Below are 18,803 nucleotides of genomic sequence, written 5' to 3'. Positions count from 1 at the left end.
TCTGCCTCCACCCTCGCACTGGCCCTTGTCTACCTCCCTTTGTCCATCTCTTCTCACATCCTTGGTGGAGGTTTACCCTGTACTTGTCCCGCTCACTTGTGGTGGTTATATTCACAGATTCCCTCCCTTCCCCCTCCTCAGTCCCTTCCAGAGTTCTCCACAGGTACACATCCACTTTTCCACAACTTCCCCGTCTCCCTCCTGTCCCCACTACATCTGTGATTTTAGATTACACTGCACGTATCACTTTATATTCAGCATTTTTTCACTTAGCAATTCACTGTGAACATTCTCCCTATTAAATATTCTAAAACATGCTTTTTAGTTTTTGTTGTGTGGAATTACTATTATTGACCCATTCTTCTATTGAACTTTTAGATTCTTTCCTAATTTTTTACTATTAAACATTGACCTAAAAATTTTTTTCTGCAAATCTTTCTTTGCATCTTAGATTATTTCTTTAGGATAAATTCGTAGAAATAGAATTACTTGGATCAAAGGGTATAAGAACATTTATAAGATTCTTTACACAAATGTTAAATGACCTCTAGAAAGATATAAGGTAACTTTTTCAAAAGGAAAGCTTAAAGTGCTTTTTAAGATTTAGAATATATATATATATATATATATATATTTTTTTTTTTTTTTTTTTTTTTTTTTTTTTTTTCCTTTTCACAGGGGACAGTCAAAACTTCACAGAGGGGAAATCAAGTTAAATGTGGAGCTGGATTTAGATGATGCCATTCTAGAGAAATTTGCTTTCTCCAATGCTCTTTGCCTTTCAGGTAAATGATTGCTACTTATGGGAGAAGGTACTACATAGTTTTTATTTCATCAAGAGAAGTTTAAGCATTTAGTAAAGGTTTTGCTGTTTTCACAGAATACTCAGTAAAGCCTTGGCATTCCTTTCCCTTTTTTCCTCCAACAGAAAAAATAAATAATACAAAATATAGTACCTATGCAAAAGTTACTTATTCCTTATTTAATTATATTGCTAAAGCTTAGTCTCTCCAAAAAAATTTTTTTATTATTATTATTGCCTTTGTTTTCCTCTGCTCTTCTCTCTGTGTGATTGTTATTCTTAGGCAGTCTCTCATGCAGGCAAAGAAAGCCCAGCCTTTTGTGACAGGCACAGGCCTCTGGTTGGAAAACATACTGTAGTGTTTCACAGGAATGGGACAGAGTCACAGCAGCTCTAAGTCTTTTCTGAAAGATCCATGCCCCTGAATAAAACTGTAGAAGTTCTCTAGAATTTCTTTTGCCACCGGTGTCTATTAGGCTGCTGCTGCTGCAGCCTATCCGTACCACTCTGAGAGGCTTCAGAGATTCTGAGCTTCACTCATAGTCCTGAGGAGTGTTGGGAGGCCAGGGAAGTCTCACTGCTGCGCCAGCTACAGAGCTACCCACAGAGTCAGTGTACCTTGTACTCTCTTGGTTTCTGTGATGATGTAAGTAGAAAATCAGGAATTCGACCAAATGTAGCTTTGATCTGCGAACAGGACTTGAAAATCTGTTGTTTCCTCTATCTTTTTTCTACTTCAGTTCTGTCCTTTATAATAATTCACTATCCTTAAATTTCAGTTTCAAGTTTTAGCACAGTTGCTTCTTAAACTGTTGCTGAAATGGCAGTGAAGTTACTGTGCAGTTATGCTTTTTGTATAAATGTGAATATGATGATAAAGAAATGTTCCCATGTTTTTTCTCCCAGTGAAACTGGCTATTTGGGAAGCATCACTGGATAAATTTGTTGACTCTATTCAGTCGATTCCAGAGGTAATTATATCAATTTTATGCTTATTTTCAAGGACTGATTTCTATATGGGAAAACTACAAATTTCCCAATATAGCAACATATTTAGGAGTACAATAAAGTGATAGTAAACAGTAAGATAGGTACACTGAATTTAAGCAAAAATAACTCCCAATTACATATAAAATAATAAGAAACTACTGATTTTTCTTTTCTTTTCTTTTCTTTTTTTTTTTTTTTGGAACTTTTTGAAACTTTAGATTACGTCCCTCTGATGGTGCAATATTTTTAATGTAACTGAAAGAAACAAAGTGAAATGTTTTATAAGGAAGGAGATGACCACTTTCTTGATTAAAAACAGTGTTTTGCTAAATGCTGAGAAAAATAGTAGCATAAAAATGCATATAAAGTTATATTAAAATTTCCAAATATGTTAACAATAATCTTTACTGTGATTTTGTCTTTATTGCGAATGAATAATGTAATTATACTTGGGAAAAGAAGCCCTGCTTTTCCAATAAGAGATTGGGAGTATATATCGTAGGAAATGCTAATGAGAAGAAAAATGAAAAAAGGGGATATAGAATTTCTACCTAGTAAGATTTTGAAATTTTACATTAATCTGGGAGATAGTCATCTTAAGAACTGCTGACATAGGTTCAAAATCATGCCACTTCAAAGTTTGCCTTATGGACCTAATACTTATTGGAAAGAGATAATATGTATGGTTTTTTGGTGTGTATGTGTTTTCCTCCCAAGTAGGCTTTAAAAGCCGGAAAGAAGGTGAAACTATCTCATAAAGAAGTTATGCAGAAAATGGGTGAACTCTTTGCCCTAAGGTAAAAATTTTCTCTGTAAATGAAATATTTCATATATTTAACAGTCTCAAGAAAACATTCCTATAGTTCTACGGTAAAGAGCAAACATTTATACACTTATGGGGATTTCAACTATTTTCATTTCATTGTTTATGAACAGAATTCTCACCCATTGGAAACAGTTGGGCTATATTAGGACCATACTGAGAGAAATTCCTCATGTGCAAAAGAGATCATAATTAATCTACATTAAACCCACATCAAGGAGCACAATAGATGTTTTTTGGTAGAAAGACATACTCTTGAATTTGGTTAATGGGAATTCTCAATAAAAATCTATCACTGCATCATAATGCTAAATAGAACTAATTGCTACAGGAAAGTTATGTACCATATTGCATTGAATCTGAGACACCATAAGATGCCACAGGAGAGGAAAAATGCTGCCAATGTTTTTTTTTTATCACATAATTTAAATTTTACACTTATTGAAATAGCTCTTTTAGTCTTATTTGGATGTAAATTCTATTACATTCCCTCTTGGAGAGACATGAAAAGGGAAGTGTAAGAGAAATAAATTAAGATAATGACAACTAAGTCACAATTGCCACTGGTAAGAAACCTCCAATATTAAGACTCTTCCCATTTTCAGAGACATTAAAATGGGAAGACCTGTCTTAAAATTGATGAACTACAGTAATGCATTGTTTAAAATGTCTGGAAAGATTTTCATTTTATTTTATTCTTGGAATTGTCCCAGGATTTATGGAAAGAACCACCCCAGATGTTGGTGTTTTTCCACTGGTCAATGTTGTCCAGTTTCATCCTTTCTAGCGTGTGGAATGAGTTACCAGAGCTCATTGTAAATATTTACCTAAGACTTGGTTTTCCACATTCTCCGTCAATACTCTGCCTGGAGAGGAGACGTGGTCCAGTGTTTCATCATCTATGCATTTCTCGTAGCTCAGGGACCCTTCAGAGTACCAACAAAAATAAAAAACCCATTTATTGGGAGCATCCCACAGCAGATCTAAAGCCCTGAGTTCTCTAAGAAGTAGAGTAGAGAGATTCTTCTCTCCTGTTCTCTTAGTAATGCAAGCAAAATTTGATATAGTGAATTACAATATCAGAACTCAAAAGTTAGGACAGACTATATGTAGGTTTGTAAATAGTTTCTATAAAGGCTTACTTATCCTAAAATTTTAAAATCCTTACAACAAAAGTGCTTATGTGTTACTAAAAGGAATGTGATAAATCTGTAAATAGAATCATGAAAGTTATATTAGATGAAAAATTAAGACACAAATTATGTATGGTATGATCCTATTTGTGTAAGCAAACAAAAATATATTTATTTTGATATACATACATACATACACATATATATGTGTGTACTTGCGTGCACACACACACACACACACACACAGAGGCATAAAGATCTGGAAGAATACGTCAAAGAGTTTGTAGGGCCTATCCTAGGGAAGAATAAAGGATTTGAGTTGTGTGGTAGGATAAGAGGGCCTACCAATGTTTTTCTGAGTTCTTCTCTAGGGTATTTTCTTTTTTTTATGTAGTTAACAACTATGTGTTACTTTTGCAACTTAAATTTTCATTTAATTAAAAACTTTAAAAGTAAGCTTAGACCTCTTACATGAGAGGGTGTGTGTGTGTGCACGCACATGTGTGTTTGCTTGTCCAGTGTTTACACAAACACTGGGTGGATACAGAGGAAACTAACAGTGGTTACCCAAAGGGAGTGGGAGAAAGGGAAAGATGGAGATAAGAATGGGACTGGACTGGCCGGTTACTTCTGTTGGTTAAAGCATGGTGTTATACTAAGCTCAGCAGTTCAGATCCCCATACCTGCCAGCCACCAAAAGGGGGGGGCAGGGGTTTGATCAATTTTTACCTTTTTATATCTTTTTGATTTTTGAGCCATGTGATTATCCCCACCAAAACATATGTGTGTGTGTATTTTTTTTTTAATTTAATGAAAAATGAAGCTTAGAAATTGAAAACAAAATGAGAGGTTTTTTTTCTTTCTACTTCATACATGATATCAGTATTAAAGATTAAATTAATTTGATTGAGAATTTTGAAATTCTTTTGTGAGTTTTATTTACATGTTTCTCAGAAGTATTTTGCAAAGGTCAGCATTAAAAACATTTCCATAAAATACAATGTAAACGTGAAATACCAAACAGAAACAGTGATTTTTAATTCAAGATAATTAAAAAGTTATAATTTTCCTGTTTTTAAGGCACCGTATAAACTTGAGTTCAGACTTCTTGATTACTCCTGATTTCTACTGGGATAGAGAAAACCTGGAAGAACTTTATGATAAAACTTGTCAATTCCTTAGCATTACTCGAAGAGTTAAGGTATGTATTTTGCACTTTTACTGAGAAAGACACATTGTTGCCTATAATTTGTATGACCGTGTGAAGAGAAATTTTAAATTAAGTGAATTTGTTTAACTGCTTCCAGAGAAATATCTTATTTGGCTTCTGTTCAGATTTCTTTATATTTCCCTTTCCACCTCTTGTCCTTTGTACATTTGCTTTTCAACTTTTTGTGTCAAAGCATCTTCTGATATTTACTGTACAGAATAGATAAGATTGGTGAGAGTTTGGAGGCCTACTCATCCATTAGGAAGTTCTTGTCAAGTTTCAAACAAGAGTTCTGGGGCCCTGAACTGTAGTGATGATGGTGAGAATAGAAATGAATTTAAGCAAGAATCATAATTCCTACAAGACAACTGGTAATAGGAGGCCAGGGAGAGGGAATAATAAAGAACCACTTATGTTTGTCTATAGGTGACAGGTAGGAAGGTGGCAAAGCAAAGAGAGGTCAGAGGGTGAAGGTAACAAGCTAAATTTACGATATGCCAAGATAGCAACAAGATATCCAATTAGAACTATCATGCTGGCATTTAGAAGTGTGGAAGTGAAGTTGAGAAGAGAGACATCTGTATCAAGGTAATGATGGACGTGGAATGATGGAGGTAGACCATATGGGGAAAGAGCATAGAAAACAAAACTCATGGTAGTACAATGTGTGCCCGTAGTTCTATGATATTTTATCATGTGTAGGTCCAGGCAGCCACACAACTGAGATACAGAACTGTTTTATCACCAAAAAGATCTTCTCCACCCTGCGCCTTTAGTCACACCACCCCCCGGCATCCCTAATTCCTGGCAGTGAGTAATCTGTTCTCCATCTCTATAATTTCGTCATTTTGAGAATTCATAAATGGAATCATATAGTATGCGACTTTTAAAACTGGCTTTTTTCGGAGCATAATGCCCTTGTAGCCTAATCACAGCAATGACATCTATCACTTTTGTCGTGCTCTGTTTGTTAACAGCAAGTCACTAAGCCCAGCTCACACTCCAGGGGAGGGGATTCCATGAGAGCGATCACCAAGAGGGGGGAATCTATGGGTAGACCTTAGAAGTCTGCTTAACACGATGGTTTTGAAAATGATGGAGAAAATTTTAGAGCCTACTTTGTGAACACTGACCCACATCATCCTCATACTACCAATTACTGTAATGATTTCTAGCTTTAGGCCACCAAAGATGCTGTAACCATTGCTGCTCTTATTGTGTACAGAATCATCAGCGAGCCAACTGCCACGGCCACTTGGCTTGGACAAGAAAGATGATTCTGGAAGACACGTTCTGATCTTTGGCCTGGGCAGCATCCTTTTTGTTTTCATCCTCTCTATTCAAGATAGAATTATCAAAGTCAGGTCTCTAACTGAGGATACTCACCTGTGTGAAGAATACCTTGACCACCAAATGGTCACCTATTTCATGGGTAAGATTAAATGCAAAGATAAGAAGGACAACAGTGAGAACAGGAGGGCTATCTGAGCCCCTTCTTCCTGTACTGAGTGTGTTCTTTTTTCCAGTATTGAGGCCAGTTTGAGGTTGAGTCCCTCCATGAAGGGATTAACATCTGTACCTCTGTTACACATTAGCAGCTGGAAGAAACGAATGCCGACCCAGTCTCTGGTACCTAGACCAGTAGTGATGGCCCTAGACAATGCCAGCAAGACCAGTCAGCAGACCTTAAGGGTCTGTATCCCTCTATCTATATCCCCAAGATTTAAAATCTCCTAGAGGAAGAAGTAAAACAATTTACAGACAACATAATCTTGTATGCAGAATATCCAAAAGAATCTACAAAGAAGATATTAAAACTAATAAGTGAACTTATCAAGATTGCAAGATCAGTACATAAAAAAATTACATCTCTTTATACTACTGTATTCCCTTTCTGTTGCTTATAACAAAATACCTGAACTGGGTGATGTATAAGAAAATGAAATTTATTGCTTACAGTTTCAGAGGCTGGGAAGTCCAAATTCCAGAGAACACATCTGGTGAGTCTTCTGTGGTGGTGGCTTTACAGCAATGCAGGGCTCTCACATGGCAGAAAATGATGGAGCAGAGAGAGAGAATCTTACATGCTTTCCTTTTAAAGCCCTCAGAACCATGCCCATGACCACCATTATTATCTGTTCATTATTTCATGGTCCTACAATCTAATCACCTCAAGGCTCCACCTTTCAATTACCGTAATAGGATTTCCCACCCTCTTTACATTGTCACAATGGGAACTAAGTTTTGGGGGCACATTCAACTCAAGGCAGTTCTGCCCCTTGCCCTCCAAAATTCATGTCCATTTCATCCCCATAGTCACAAAGTCTTAACTTGTTTCAACTCAGAAATGCAAAGTTAAAAGTCCCATCTGGGACCAGCCTGTGGCTCACTTGGGAGAGCGTGGTGCTGACAACACCAAGTCAGGGGTTAAGATCCCCTTACTGGTCATCTTTAAAAAAAAAAAAAAAAAAAAGTCCCATCTGTAAAATCAAAACAAGTTATCTACTTCCAAGATTCAGTGGTGGAGCAAGCATAGGGTACATATTCCCATTCCAAAAGGGAGAAATAGGCCGCCAGAAAGGAGTATTAAGTCATAAACAAGTCTGAAACCCAGCCAGGCAGGCATTAAATCCCAAAGGTAGTGAATCATGTACCTTGACTCCATGTTCAACATCCTCTGCAGGCTGGTGCGGGTATTGGGTTCCCAAGTCCTCAGGCAGCTCCATTCCTATGGCTTTCCTGGTCTCAGGCCACACTTCTCTCTCCCAGATTGGTGTTCCATGTTGGTAGCTTCACAAATCTGTTTCCATGGCAGTCCCGCTCCCATTGCTTCACTAGGCATGACGCTGCTGGGGTTTTTCTGCTACAACTCCAACCCCACATTTCTGCTCAGCATTGCTCTAGCGAAGGCTGTCTGTGGTGAATCCGCACCTACAACAGATCTCTTCCTGGGCCCACAGGCTTTTCCACATACCCTTTGAAATCTGGCATTCTGTGAGTCAGCAAACTTGACACCATGTGGACACCGCCACATCTTCCAGCTTGTATTTTCCAGTTTAGGCCCAGCTACACCTGGAGCCAATTTAGCCACAGCTGAAGCAGTCAGAGCAGCGGTGGGGCTGGTGTGGGGAGCAGCATCTCAATGTGGGCCTGGGCAGTGAGCTGGTGAAGGGTGCCTTGGGCCTGTTCCCCAAGACCATTCTGTCTCCCTAGACCTCTGGGCCTGTAATGGAAGGGTTGGCCCCAGAGGCTTCTGCAATGCCTTCAGGGCCTTTTTCCCTGATAATCCCTTTCTTTTGTACTAATCTTAGCACCATTGCATTTTTCTTTTGAAAATGCTCTCTGCTTTTCTACCACATGGCCAAGCTGCACATTCTCCAAACCTTTAAGCTCTGCTTCCCTTTTAAGTTCTGGCTTTATGTGATACATTTTCTGCCATAACTCAGCATAGGCTGCCACATAGTAGCCATGAAGCTTCATGAATGTTTTGCTGCTTAGAAATTTCTTCTGCCACATACCCTGGGTCAGCACCTTGAAGTACCACATTCCATAGAACTTTTGGGCATAAACAGAATGCAACTAAATTCCTTTTCAGTTCATAGCAAGGGTGATCTTTGCCCCAGTTTCCAGTAAGTCCCTTCTAATTTACATCAGAGATCTTCTCAGAATGGCCTTTACTATCCATGTTTCTATCAGCATTCTGCTCACCACCATTTAACCAGTCTTTAAGAAGTTCCAGACTTCACGTGGTTTTTTTGTCTTCTATACTCCTACCAGCAGCTGGGCTTTTTCTAGCCTACTGCTTCAGATTCTTCCAGCCTCTCCTCAACACTCAGTTCCAAAGCCGCTTCCACATTTTCAAGTATTTGTTATAAGTAACACCCCACTTCTCTGGTACCGATTTTCTGTATTAGTCCATTTCTGTTGCTTATAACAAATACATGGAACTGGGTAGTTTGTAAGAAAATGAAATTTATTGCTTACAGTTTCAGAGGCTGGGAAGTCCAAATTCCAGGGAACAAATCTGGAGAGAGTTTTGGTAGCGGCAACAGTGATCCAGGGGTCTCACCTGGCAGAAAATGGCAGAGCAGAGAGAGAGAGAAAGAGAGAGACTCTCACAACTACCAATGAACAATTAGAAAATAAAAATTGTAAAATACCATTTACAACAGCACCAAAAACTTGAATTACTTAGGAATAAATTTTTTAAAATATGACCTGTACCCTGTAAACTATGAAACATGACTGAGAAAGTAAAGAAGTTCTAAGTAAATGAAAATATGTATCGTGTTTGTGGAATAGACTACTCAGTATTATTAAGATGATACTTCTGCAGATTTATCTGTAGATTCAATTCAATCAAAAGCATGGCAGCCTTTTTTTTTTTTTAGAACTAGCATGCTGATTTTAAAGTGGAAATGCAAGGGGTCTAGATTAGCCAAAGTAATTTTGTAAAAAGGGCAGGGTTGGAGGACTTTTATTGCCTAATGATTGTAAGACTTACTCTAAAGCTACAGTAATCAAAATAGTTGAATACTGGTATAAGGATAATGTATAGATTAGTGGAACAGAATAGAATCCAGAAATAGACCCATACATATACAAGCAATTGATTTTTATCAAAGATGACAAGTTAATTCAATAGTAGAAGGATAGTCTTTTCAACAAATGTTGCCAGAACAATTATACAGCTATACGTAAAAAAATGAACCCTATTCCATACCTCCCACCATTTTGAAACAGATCACAGAGACCTAAATTTTTAAAAATTACAAAACTTTAAGAAAAAATATAGGAGAAAAGCCTCACGATCTTGGGCCAAGCAAAGATTTTTTTAGGATAAAAAAAAGCATGAACCATGAACAAAACAAACAAGTTGAGAGTTGAACTTCATCAAAATTAAAAACTTTTATTCTTCAAAACACATTAAGAATATGAAAAGGCAAGTATATACTGGAAGGAAACATTCTCAGTATATAAATCTAACAAAGGACTTGTTCAGAATTTATAAAGAACTCTTTTTACTCAATAATAAAAAGACAGCCCAGTTTTTTAAATGGTCAAAAGATTTAAACACACACTTAAAGAAGATATATAAATGGCCAAATGAAAAACACATGAAAAGATTCTCAGCAACAGTTCAGGGACATGCAAATTGAAACTTCAATTAGATATCCTTACACCAATTAAAATTGCTAAAATTGTATTTTTTTTGGTGGCTGGCCAGTACTGGGATCAGAACCTGTGACCTTGGGGTTATAAGGCTGCACTCTAACCAAATGAGCTAACTGGCCAGCCCCAAACCTGCTAAAATTTAAAAGACTGACAATACTAAGTGTTGGTGAGGATGGGGAGTAACTGAAATTTTCATATATTACTCATGGAATATAAATTCGTACAACCACTTTGCAAAACAACTTGGCAGTTTCTCATAGAGTTAATCATTATCTTACTGTATGACCCTGCAGTCCCACTCATAAGTATTTACACACAAGAAATGAAAACATGTCCTCACGCAGACCTGTACAGGAGTGTTCATAGTAGCTTTATTCATAATAGTCAAAAACTGGAAACCACCAATGAGCATCAGTGGAAAGGATAAACAAACTGTGGCTTATCCTACAGTTGAATACCACTCAGCAATAAAAGCAATTAGTTACTGATACATGCAACAACATGGATAAATCTTAAAATAATTACACTGAATGAAAAATCAGATACCAAAGCATACATGTTTTTGTACTTATAAAGTAATTCTAGAAAGACAAATCTGTAGTTACAGGAGGTAGATCAGCTGGGGTGGGGTGGGTGGGCAGGTCAATAGATTGCAAAGAGGCACAAGGGAACTTCTTGTGGTGATGGAAATGTTGTGGCAATAGTTACATGGGTATACATTTGTCAAAAGTCTTCAAATTATATACTTAGAAATGGGTACATTTTCTTCTGTGTAAATTGTCTCAATAAAGTTAATTTGAAAATAAAGCCTCTTGTGAGAATTCTTCAATGACAGATTAAACAAGAGCATCAAACCTTGATGAGGCAGCCATATTTACTGGGGACAAATTTGAAAGTACTCAGAATTTATTGCTCTGGGATGTGTATCCTTTTTCTCTTTGTCTAGAGACTTCTGGTGGAATCATGATTGTTGTGATGAGATAAAATATCATTGCCAGCAAGCAGGTGCAGACTTCTCTCTGTCCTCTGATAACTAGGCTGCTCTGCTTAATTAATAAACCAAGATAACCAGCTGAGCAATAACCAAGATAACCAGCTGCTTGTCAGGTTTGAGCTCAGGCATCCCTTCTGCATCCTGTGACTTCCCTCAATGTTCTTTGATACTGATGCTCGTGGTATCCTTAAAACACAGGAAAAGAGAACAGGATTACAGTCACCGGTGATGAAGGTTTGAGCAAGGAAGACACTGCATGTATGGTCCAGAGGAGAAGTATAAAGATAAGGATGGCTTTCAGGAACTCACTCAAATCCCTTATGTTCAACAAGGAAGCTACAGTGCAAGATGAGAAATGTCAAAAAAGGATCAATAATGAAAACAAAAGAGCACTGATGTGATCAATTAGCTGGATAAGAATTAAACTACTAAGAAGGAAGGGGAAAACCTGGAGAAAGTGCCACTACATCCTCACTCTGCTAAATGAGAGAGAGGGACCCACCAGGAGGAAGGGCTGCTTCCGTACCCGCTGCTGTAAAGTCGACTAAGCAGCACAGAGCAAGCAGAGCAAGTTTCACTCGGTCCCAAAATTTGAAGATTCCTGTAACAAGTCAGTTCTGTGGCAGTCACTTCCTAAAACCTTATATGAACTATATATAAATACAGTAAATAGCTTCTGAATCCTGAATTCACAGGGAGAATGCATACTGTTGCTCTGAATCAATACTGGAAACAAGTGAAATATTTGTCAATTATACCCCAACAAAGCTGGGGGGAAAACATAATGATGTGTTTAGTTAATATTCTGAAGAATAAAAATAAAAATCTATTTAATCTGGTACCATTAAAAATTTCTCTTATGCTCTTTCAGGTTGATGTGATTTGGTTCATTGGTGTCCTTGGGCCAGGACTATTCCTGCCTGCGTTTTGCCTGATGAGCCCAAATACCATCTCCTAGGGTTTCCCAGTCCTTATCTCAGTGCTTCTGGAGGACTCTGTACGTGTTCCTCGGGTATAGCACTTCATAGACTTCATCATGATGGTCTGATTACATGTCTGTCTCTTGGACTATGCATTTCCTAAGGGAAGTTCTGTGTCTTTTGGTTCTCCACACTATCAGAGCACATAGTAGGCCTTCGGTAATGTTGGTTGAATGAATAAAAGCTTCAATGAAAAGATTCAGTGAAAAGATTTTGCCAAAGAACAGGAAGATACAGAAAGATTCCTTTCCTATGCTTTCTCTAAAGTGCCTGACATTCTCCACAGAAGAGGTCTCAGGTTGGTCAGATAATTTAAAAGCAGCCTTAAAATGCCTATTTTGTCCCCCTTCCACTAGCAAGCTAATTGTTCTTCATTTCATTCCCCAGTCTCACTCTGAGACATCTCCCTGGTGTTAAATCCTCCACAAGTTAGGAAGCATACCCAAAGTTCTCAAACTACATTTCTCAGAGCATTTTCTTAGTTAGTATCCCAAAGGCAGTTGAGACTAGTGAGATTATGTAAAGATTATTTAGAAGGGGTTAGAAGAGTTTAGCCTCCCTTGCTATGCTCACCACAACAGTACTGGCACTACAGGTAACACAGAAAGATAGGAACTGGTCCTGACCTTCATCCAGCTTTACACTGTTACAAGAAGACAGAGCAATGGCAGTGCTAGGAGCAAGTTGTTCCTTGTTTTGTTTTTTTTCTTCAAAAGGCAGAGAGAAAAGTCTTGAGAGAAAAATAGGGGTGATTAGGCATAAGATGTGCTGAAAAGCAGTCAAAAAAGTTGAGGACAGAAGTCAAGTTATTTCATTTGGTCATTAGATTACTGAAAAAGATTCAGGGAGCAGTTACAGAAGGGCCATGGGGACAGAAGCCAGTTTGCAGTGGGTCCCTTGTACCATTTTCTCAAGTTGGTATCCTGCAAGCTTCTGTCATCTATTCTTTTCACTTTTTCCTGATAATTTTCAAATGTGTATCTCTCACCTTCATCTCGTTTGCCTTCCAAATGTTTCCAGTTGCTTACTAAATGTCACAAATCCTCCACATTTACATATCTCCTAGAATCCTTTTTAGAATTATCATTCCCCAATAGAACATAAGTTTTGTGAGCTCAGAGACGATGATTTTCTTCTCTGCTATCTTCCCAGTTCTTGTCAAGAGTCCTCACATATAGTATGTACTCAGTAAATATTTGTATAGTTAATCCATGAAGCTTTTTTTTCTGTGAATAAAACTTTTAATAATGTACAGCAGATATTGGACAGGCTCATTCTTGTATATATTAAAACAAGATTTCCTACATTACAATTTGTTTACATTTGCATACTGAAGAGGTAAAGGGTCTCAGTGGCTATTTTACAGTCCTTTCTAATAAAATGTACAAAAAGACAAGCCCCAAGAATGCCGTTTGGGGGCCTTGGTAACAACATAAGAACGGGCTTGGACTTGGTCTGTGAATCCAGAATCCAGAGGTGCAGGTAGCCTGTGGACCAGGGTTAGCCTCAGGGGGCCAAAAAGACGGCTTTAGTTTCTCCCCAACTCTCACTTAAGAGTGGCAGGGGTGGGCATAATTTCAAAATGAAACTCATTATGTTGTCTCAGAAAATATTGAAACTTCTCTGTTCACTATTTCAGCTAATGGCAGGACCACCTAGTCATTCAACCAGAAACTTAAGTCATCTGGGTGTCCACTTTCTGCTTTACTCTCCATATCCAGTCAGTCAGATCATCTCATTTTCTCCTGAGTTTCATTCATTCCTTGGGAAATATTGATGGAAAGCCTGTGTGATAGAGCCTGGGGTAGTGAAACGGAGGAGTACCATGTTGTCCCCTGCCTCCAAGCCCCCAGCTATTAATATGCATCCCCACAGGCACTTACCCTCCCCTTTCACCTGGACTGGTCTAATACCTTCTCACTGTCTCCCAGCATCTAGACTGGGCCCTTTTCCAGTACCTCTGCACCCTTTGGCCAGAAGGCAGAGAGAAGTGTGTCTTATTCACCTTTCTATCTTCTCTGCCCAGCACAGTATAGTAAATGTTTAACAAATATAGCACGATTGAACAAAGGACTCCCTACTACCTGCAGAATAATGTTCAGACATCATAGCATGGTGTATTTGTTTTCTTCTGCTGCTGCTGTAATGCAAACCTAGAGGCTTCTTATAAGTCTATAGGCCAGAAGTCTGTCTGGCTTGGATGTCACTGGGCAAAAATCAAGGTGTTGGCAGGGCTATATTCCTTTCTGGAGGCTGTGGGTAGGATCGGTTTTCTTGTCTTTTCCAGCTCCTAGAGACCACCCACATTCCTTGGCTCATAGCCCCTTCCGCCACCTAGCAAGGGCAAGTTGAGTCCTCCTCACATTTATCATTCTGAACTCATCTGCGTGCCATTTCCAATTTTAAGGACGCTCACGATTACATGGGGCTCACTCAGGTAATCTAGGATTATCTCCCAATCTTAAGATCAGCTGATTAGCAATCATTTTTTTGTTTTGCTTTGTATTGCTGCCAGTACAGGGATCCAAAGCAATCTTAATCTCGTATACAATCTTAATTCTCCTTTGCCATGCTATATTCACACAATCCAGGCATTTGGATTTATCTTTGAGGTGGGTGGCATTATTATGCCTATATCACATGTGGTACACGGTACCTTTCACAATTTGGTACTAATTTACCTCTTAAACTCACTTCTAAGCACTTCTTTCCAAGTTGTTCACTATATAGCTATGCTTGTCTCCATGCCATTTCCTCTGCTTGAAATGCTCCCCTTCTGCCCCCTCCCCCTGGCACCCCACTTTTTCTTTGTGGCAGTTGCCTGTTCAAAGCCTAATTAACATTGACCATCTCTGTGAAGACTTCACTTTTTCCTGCTCCCCATTTGCATGCATTGTAACATACACACCTATAACTAAATCAAAAAGGGAAGCATTCAGTATTAGGGACTCTTGCTTACACATTTCAATGTATTAGAAATGCTTGAATTGAGGTTTGGAACCAAGAAAGTTCTTAAATTTAAAAATTAGAATACTTTGGGAAATTTCAGGGGGAGTTGTGATAATATATGTAATTTGTAAAGAGTTAAGGAATCAATTGTGTGATGAGGAAGTAGAGAAAGAAAATGTCTATTCTTTGGTCAAAGGTGAAAGAAAATGGAAGAGGGGTGAGTCAGTAGTTTGAAGAGAGGAGCAAGGGTAAGGATCAACACATTATAAACCAAGATCAAGCAGTCAATAGAAACAAATTTTTTTAAAAAGGAAGGAAAGGAAGAAGGAAAGAGGCACTATTCCAAACATTTATACAGATTAGAAACTACAGGGTGACCATAAGTCTGGATATATGGGTGACTGTGTTATCCCTCTTTAGGGCAGTTTAATGCACTATGCAAAACCATAATATGGTGTGCTAGCATGTTCTATCAATACCTGCACATGCACCTGTGATTAGTCTTTTTTCACTGACCAAACCTGCACATTCACCATATGCTACAAGAGAATCGAACTATTTAAAAATTTTGTTTCCAGACTTTCTAATTTCCAGAGGAAAAGATATATGGAAATATTAAGTAGGTATATAATTTGCCAGTAGTCCCACCCAAGTTTTAAATTCAAAGATTCCATTTTCTATTAACCACCCCTGCAACCAGCTTGTGAGGCATCATAATACAGAACCTTTGTGGGCAGAGTTAAAAGCAGTGCCATCTAATGGTGAGTGTGCAGCAGATCAAATGTTAAGTGTTTGGGTTTTTTAGTAGAAGGTAATTTTTTTCTTAAGCATGGCCTAAAGATGACAAAAACAATGAATCATGTTTCAAGTTTGCCTTTTTTAAATGCTAAAAACCCTAGGGAAGCTACCAAAAACTAGGACTCAAAAATCTTATTTTTAGATCTTCCATCAAAATCTTACAAATAGAAGAGCTCTGATATGCAAAGTATTTCTTACAGTTAAATCTGTGCATTACAAAAAGTGTCTGGATAAATTCACAAGAAACTGGTAACACTGGCTGGTTGCCTTTGAGGAGAGGACTGGCAAGCAAGAGTGGAAGGAATGATTTTTCACTGCATACCTATAGAATTTTGAAGCATGTGACCATATTTTCTTAAGTAAATTTTAATTGTTTAAATGTAAATACATGATACTAAGGTCTTTCTTACAGGTCATGAATGAAAAACTTCAGCACTGCATGGAACTAACAGATCTAATGAGGAATCACCTGCAGGAAAAGAGGGCACTTCGCCTGGAGTGGATGATCGTCATCCTCATCACCATAGAGGTAAATAGAAATGCTGTGTGTACCATAATCACTTACCATCAGTTTCCAAATACAGGAGCTTTGATAATAATAAAAATAATTTGAGAAAGAAAATTATAGCAGTAAAGAATATGACTCATTCTAATTACTAAGTCTATTTGGAAGTGAAGTAAGTTTCAAATGACTGAAATATTTTGCAAATGCATTAAATGTAATTTTTGAAAAAGTTCCATACTTTTAAAGATAGCATTTGCAAATAGTTCTAGTTGTATAATGTACAGCCAAACATCAAATCAAGTACCTATGCCTCAGATTTGGGGGATGCCAAGTGAGAAAGGCAAATACTCATTCAGGAGCATTTTTCATTAAGCACAGTTTTGGAAAAGTCATTTTAATTTCTACCAATGATTCATTTGCCATGAAATTAATAATTCTCACCTTTTACCATCCTAAGGTACTGTTTGAGCTGGGACGAGTATTTTTCTGATCAAGGGATAACCAAGTGTTATTGCAAGAAATGCTCAAGTTCTACAATCAAAAATAAATGTTCAGGGCTGGCTGTTTAGCTCACTTGGGAGAGTGGTGCTCGTAACACCATGGCCAAGGGTTCAGATCCCCATTCCAGCCAGCTGCCAGCCAAACAAACAAACAAATAAATAAATGTTCACTATTGGATGATCTTTTATTTAATAGGTGTTTAATTTTTTTAAATGAGACTGTGTTGCTTGAATAAAAATTATGAAGAATCTGGTGTTTGGGTACCACTGACCGTTCAAAAGGAAGATGTTTATTTCAGTTTAAAGAACTTTGGATAACCTTAGCATCTAGGAATTCTAAGCAAAGATACTTTTTCAAGCCAAAAGGCTTAGATTTAAACACCATTCCTTACCTATTCCTAGGGAATCCCAATCATGACCCTGGCTAAAAAAACCATACAGGAACTCAGGAGTGTTTAAGTCACTATATACAATACCAGACAGGCTTTCTTTTTTTTTTTTTTAAAAGATAACCGGTAAGGGGATCTCAACCCTTGGCTTGGTGTTGTCAGCACCACGCTCAGCCAGTGAGCAAACCGGCCATCCCTATATAGGATCCGAACCCGTGGCCTTGGTGTTATCAGCACCGCACTCTACCGAGTGAGCCACGGGCCGGCCTCCAGACAGGCTTTCAATGGCAGAAATGAATTTTATATACCTATTTCAGTTGGCATAATTTGAGTATGACTGCACACTGGCACTTTGCCCTTTATTAATCAATACTTTGTCCTTTCACCAAGTTAGACACAATATTCATCCCACAGAGATACATACTAAGCACAAAGAACTTAACATATGTTTACCATCTTGAATTCACACTTTAAAAAAAAAAAAAAAAGCAAACCTTTATCTTCGTTGCCTTTTATGCATAACCCCCTTGTCCTGATCCCCACCATGATGGGTTTTCCTTTCATACATATCCATGAACACAAGATTACTTTTTTCTAAAATGGCAACTTGGGCCGGCCCCGTGGCGCACTGGGGAGAGTGCAGCGCTTGGGAGCACAGCGGCGCTCCCACCACGGGTTCGGATCCTATATAGGCATGGCCGGTGCACTCACTGGCTGAGCGTGGGCGACACCAAGCCAAGGGTTGTGACCCCCTTCTGCTATCCCCTTACCGGTTACAAAAAGACAAAAAATAAATAAAATAAAATGGCAACTTAACCACTAAACAGTATCCTAAGACCACACATTCATCTGTACCCTTACTGATGGACATGAGTGTTTAATTGCTATAACAGTGCTATGCTAAGGTGAACATCTGTTTTTAGCCCACTACAAGAGTACTTGAGTAGCTATTTTCCAACTGAGTTACCTGTACCCCAATGGTACCCAAAAACTCTCAAGGAGGATGTGGGCGTGGATAGTTCAAGAATTACTTTCTAGATAAGTTCCACATAACGTTCATAAAATTGCCATGCCTGTGTACACACTTGCAATGAGTATCAAGCCTATTCGCCTTTCCTATCTTCCCTTCTGTAGTGGATTGAATTATGTTCCCCCAAAACTCAGAGGCTTGAATTGTCTTCCAAGTTTTATGTATTAGAAACTTAGTCCCCACTGTGACTGTTAAGAGGGTGGGAAATCCTATTATGATAATTGAAAGTGGAGCTGTAAAGAGGTGATTGGACTGTCAGACCATGCAGTAGTGTACGGATTAAAAATGGTGGTCGGGGTGTGGTTCTGATGGCTTTGAAAGAACAGTCTGTGTCTCTGCTCTCTCTGCTTCCACTATCTTGCGATGTGAGACCCCTGGGTCACTGCTGCCACCACCAGATGGACTTTGGACTTCCCAGCCTCAGAAACTGTAAGCAATAAATTTCATTTTCTTTATAAATCACCGAGTTCAGTGTACTTTGTTATAAGCAACAAAAACAGACTAATACACCTTCTCACACTTTAC

At 38.3% G+C, this 18,803-nt stretch overlaps 1 protein-coding gene across 3 annotated transcripts in view; it reads left to right on the top strand.

The window, feature by feature from the left end:
- The window catches only part of RMND1 (required for meiotic nuclear division 1 homolog), a 41,283-nt gene extending 24,251 nt beyond the window's left edge, over positions 1 to 17,032 (top strand). For 2 of the 3 annotated variants that reach the window (XM_063097117.1, XM_063097119.1), the window contains 6 exons: positions 679 to 785; positions 1,709 to 1,773; positions 2,513 to 2,589; positions 4,829 to 4,949; positions 16,267 to 16,383; positions 16,817 to 17,032. In XM_063097117.1, the coding sequence (XP_062953187.1) occupies positions 679 to 785; positions 1,709 to 1,773; positions 2,513 to 2,589; positions 4,829 to 4,949; positions 16,267 to 16,383; positions 16,817 to 16,849 (520 nt within the window). In that variant the 3' untranslated portion in view covers positions 16,850 to 17,032. Of the gene's footprint in view, positions 1 to 678; positions 786 to 1,708; positions 1,774 to 2,512; positions 2,590 to 4,828; positions 4,950 to 6,917; positions 6,959 to 11,325; positions 11,942 to 16,266; positions 16,384 to 16,816 lie in introns of those variants that run through there. The other variant, XM_063097118.1, reaches the window with a different exon arrangement.
- Positions 17,033 to 18,803: the final 1,771 nt, after the last annotated feature.

The sequence above is a fragment of the Cynocephalus volans genome, chromosome 5 (genome assembly GCF_027409185.1).
Source record: "Cynocephalus volans isolate mCynVol1 chromosome 5, mCynVol1.pri, whole genome shotgun sequence".
NCBI classification, from domain to species: domain Eukaryota; kingdom Metazoa; phylum Chordata; class Mammalia; order Dermoptera; family Cynocephalidae; genus Cynocephalus; species Cynocephalus volans.
Note: the sequence above shows the minus strand (reverse complement) of the source record. Positions and strands in the feature narration are given on the sequence as shown.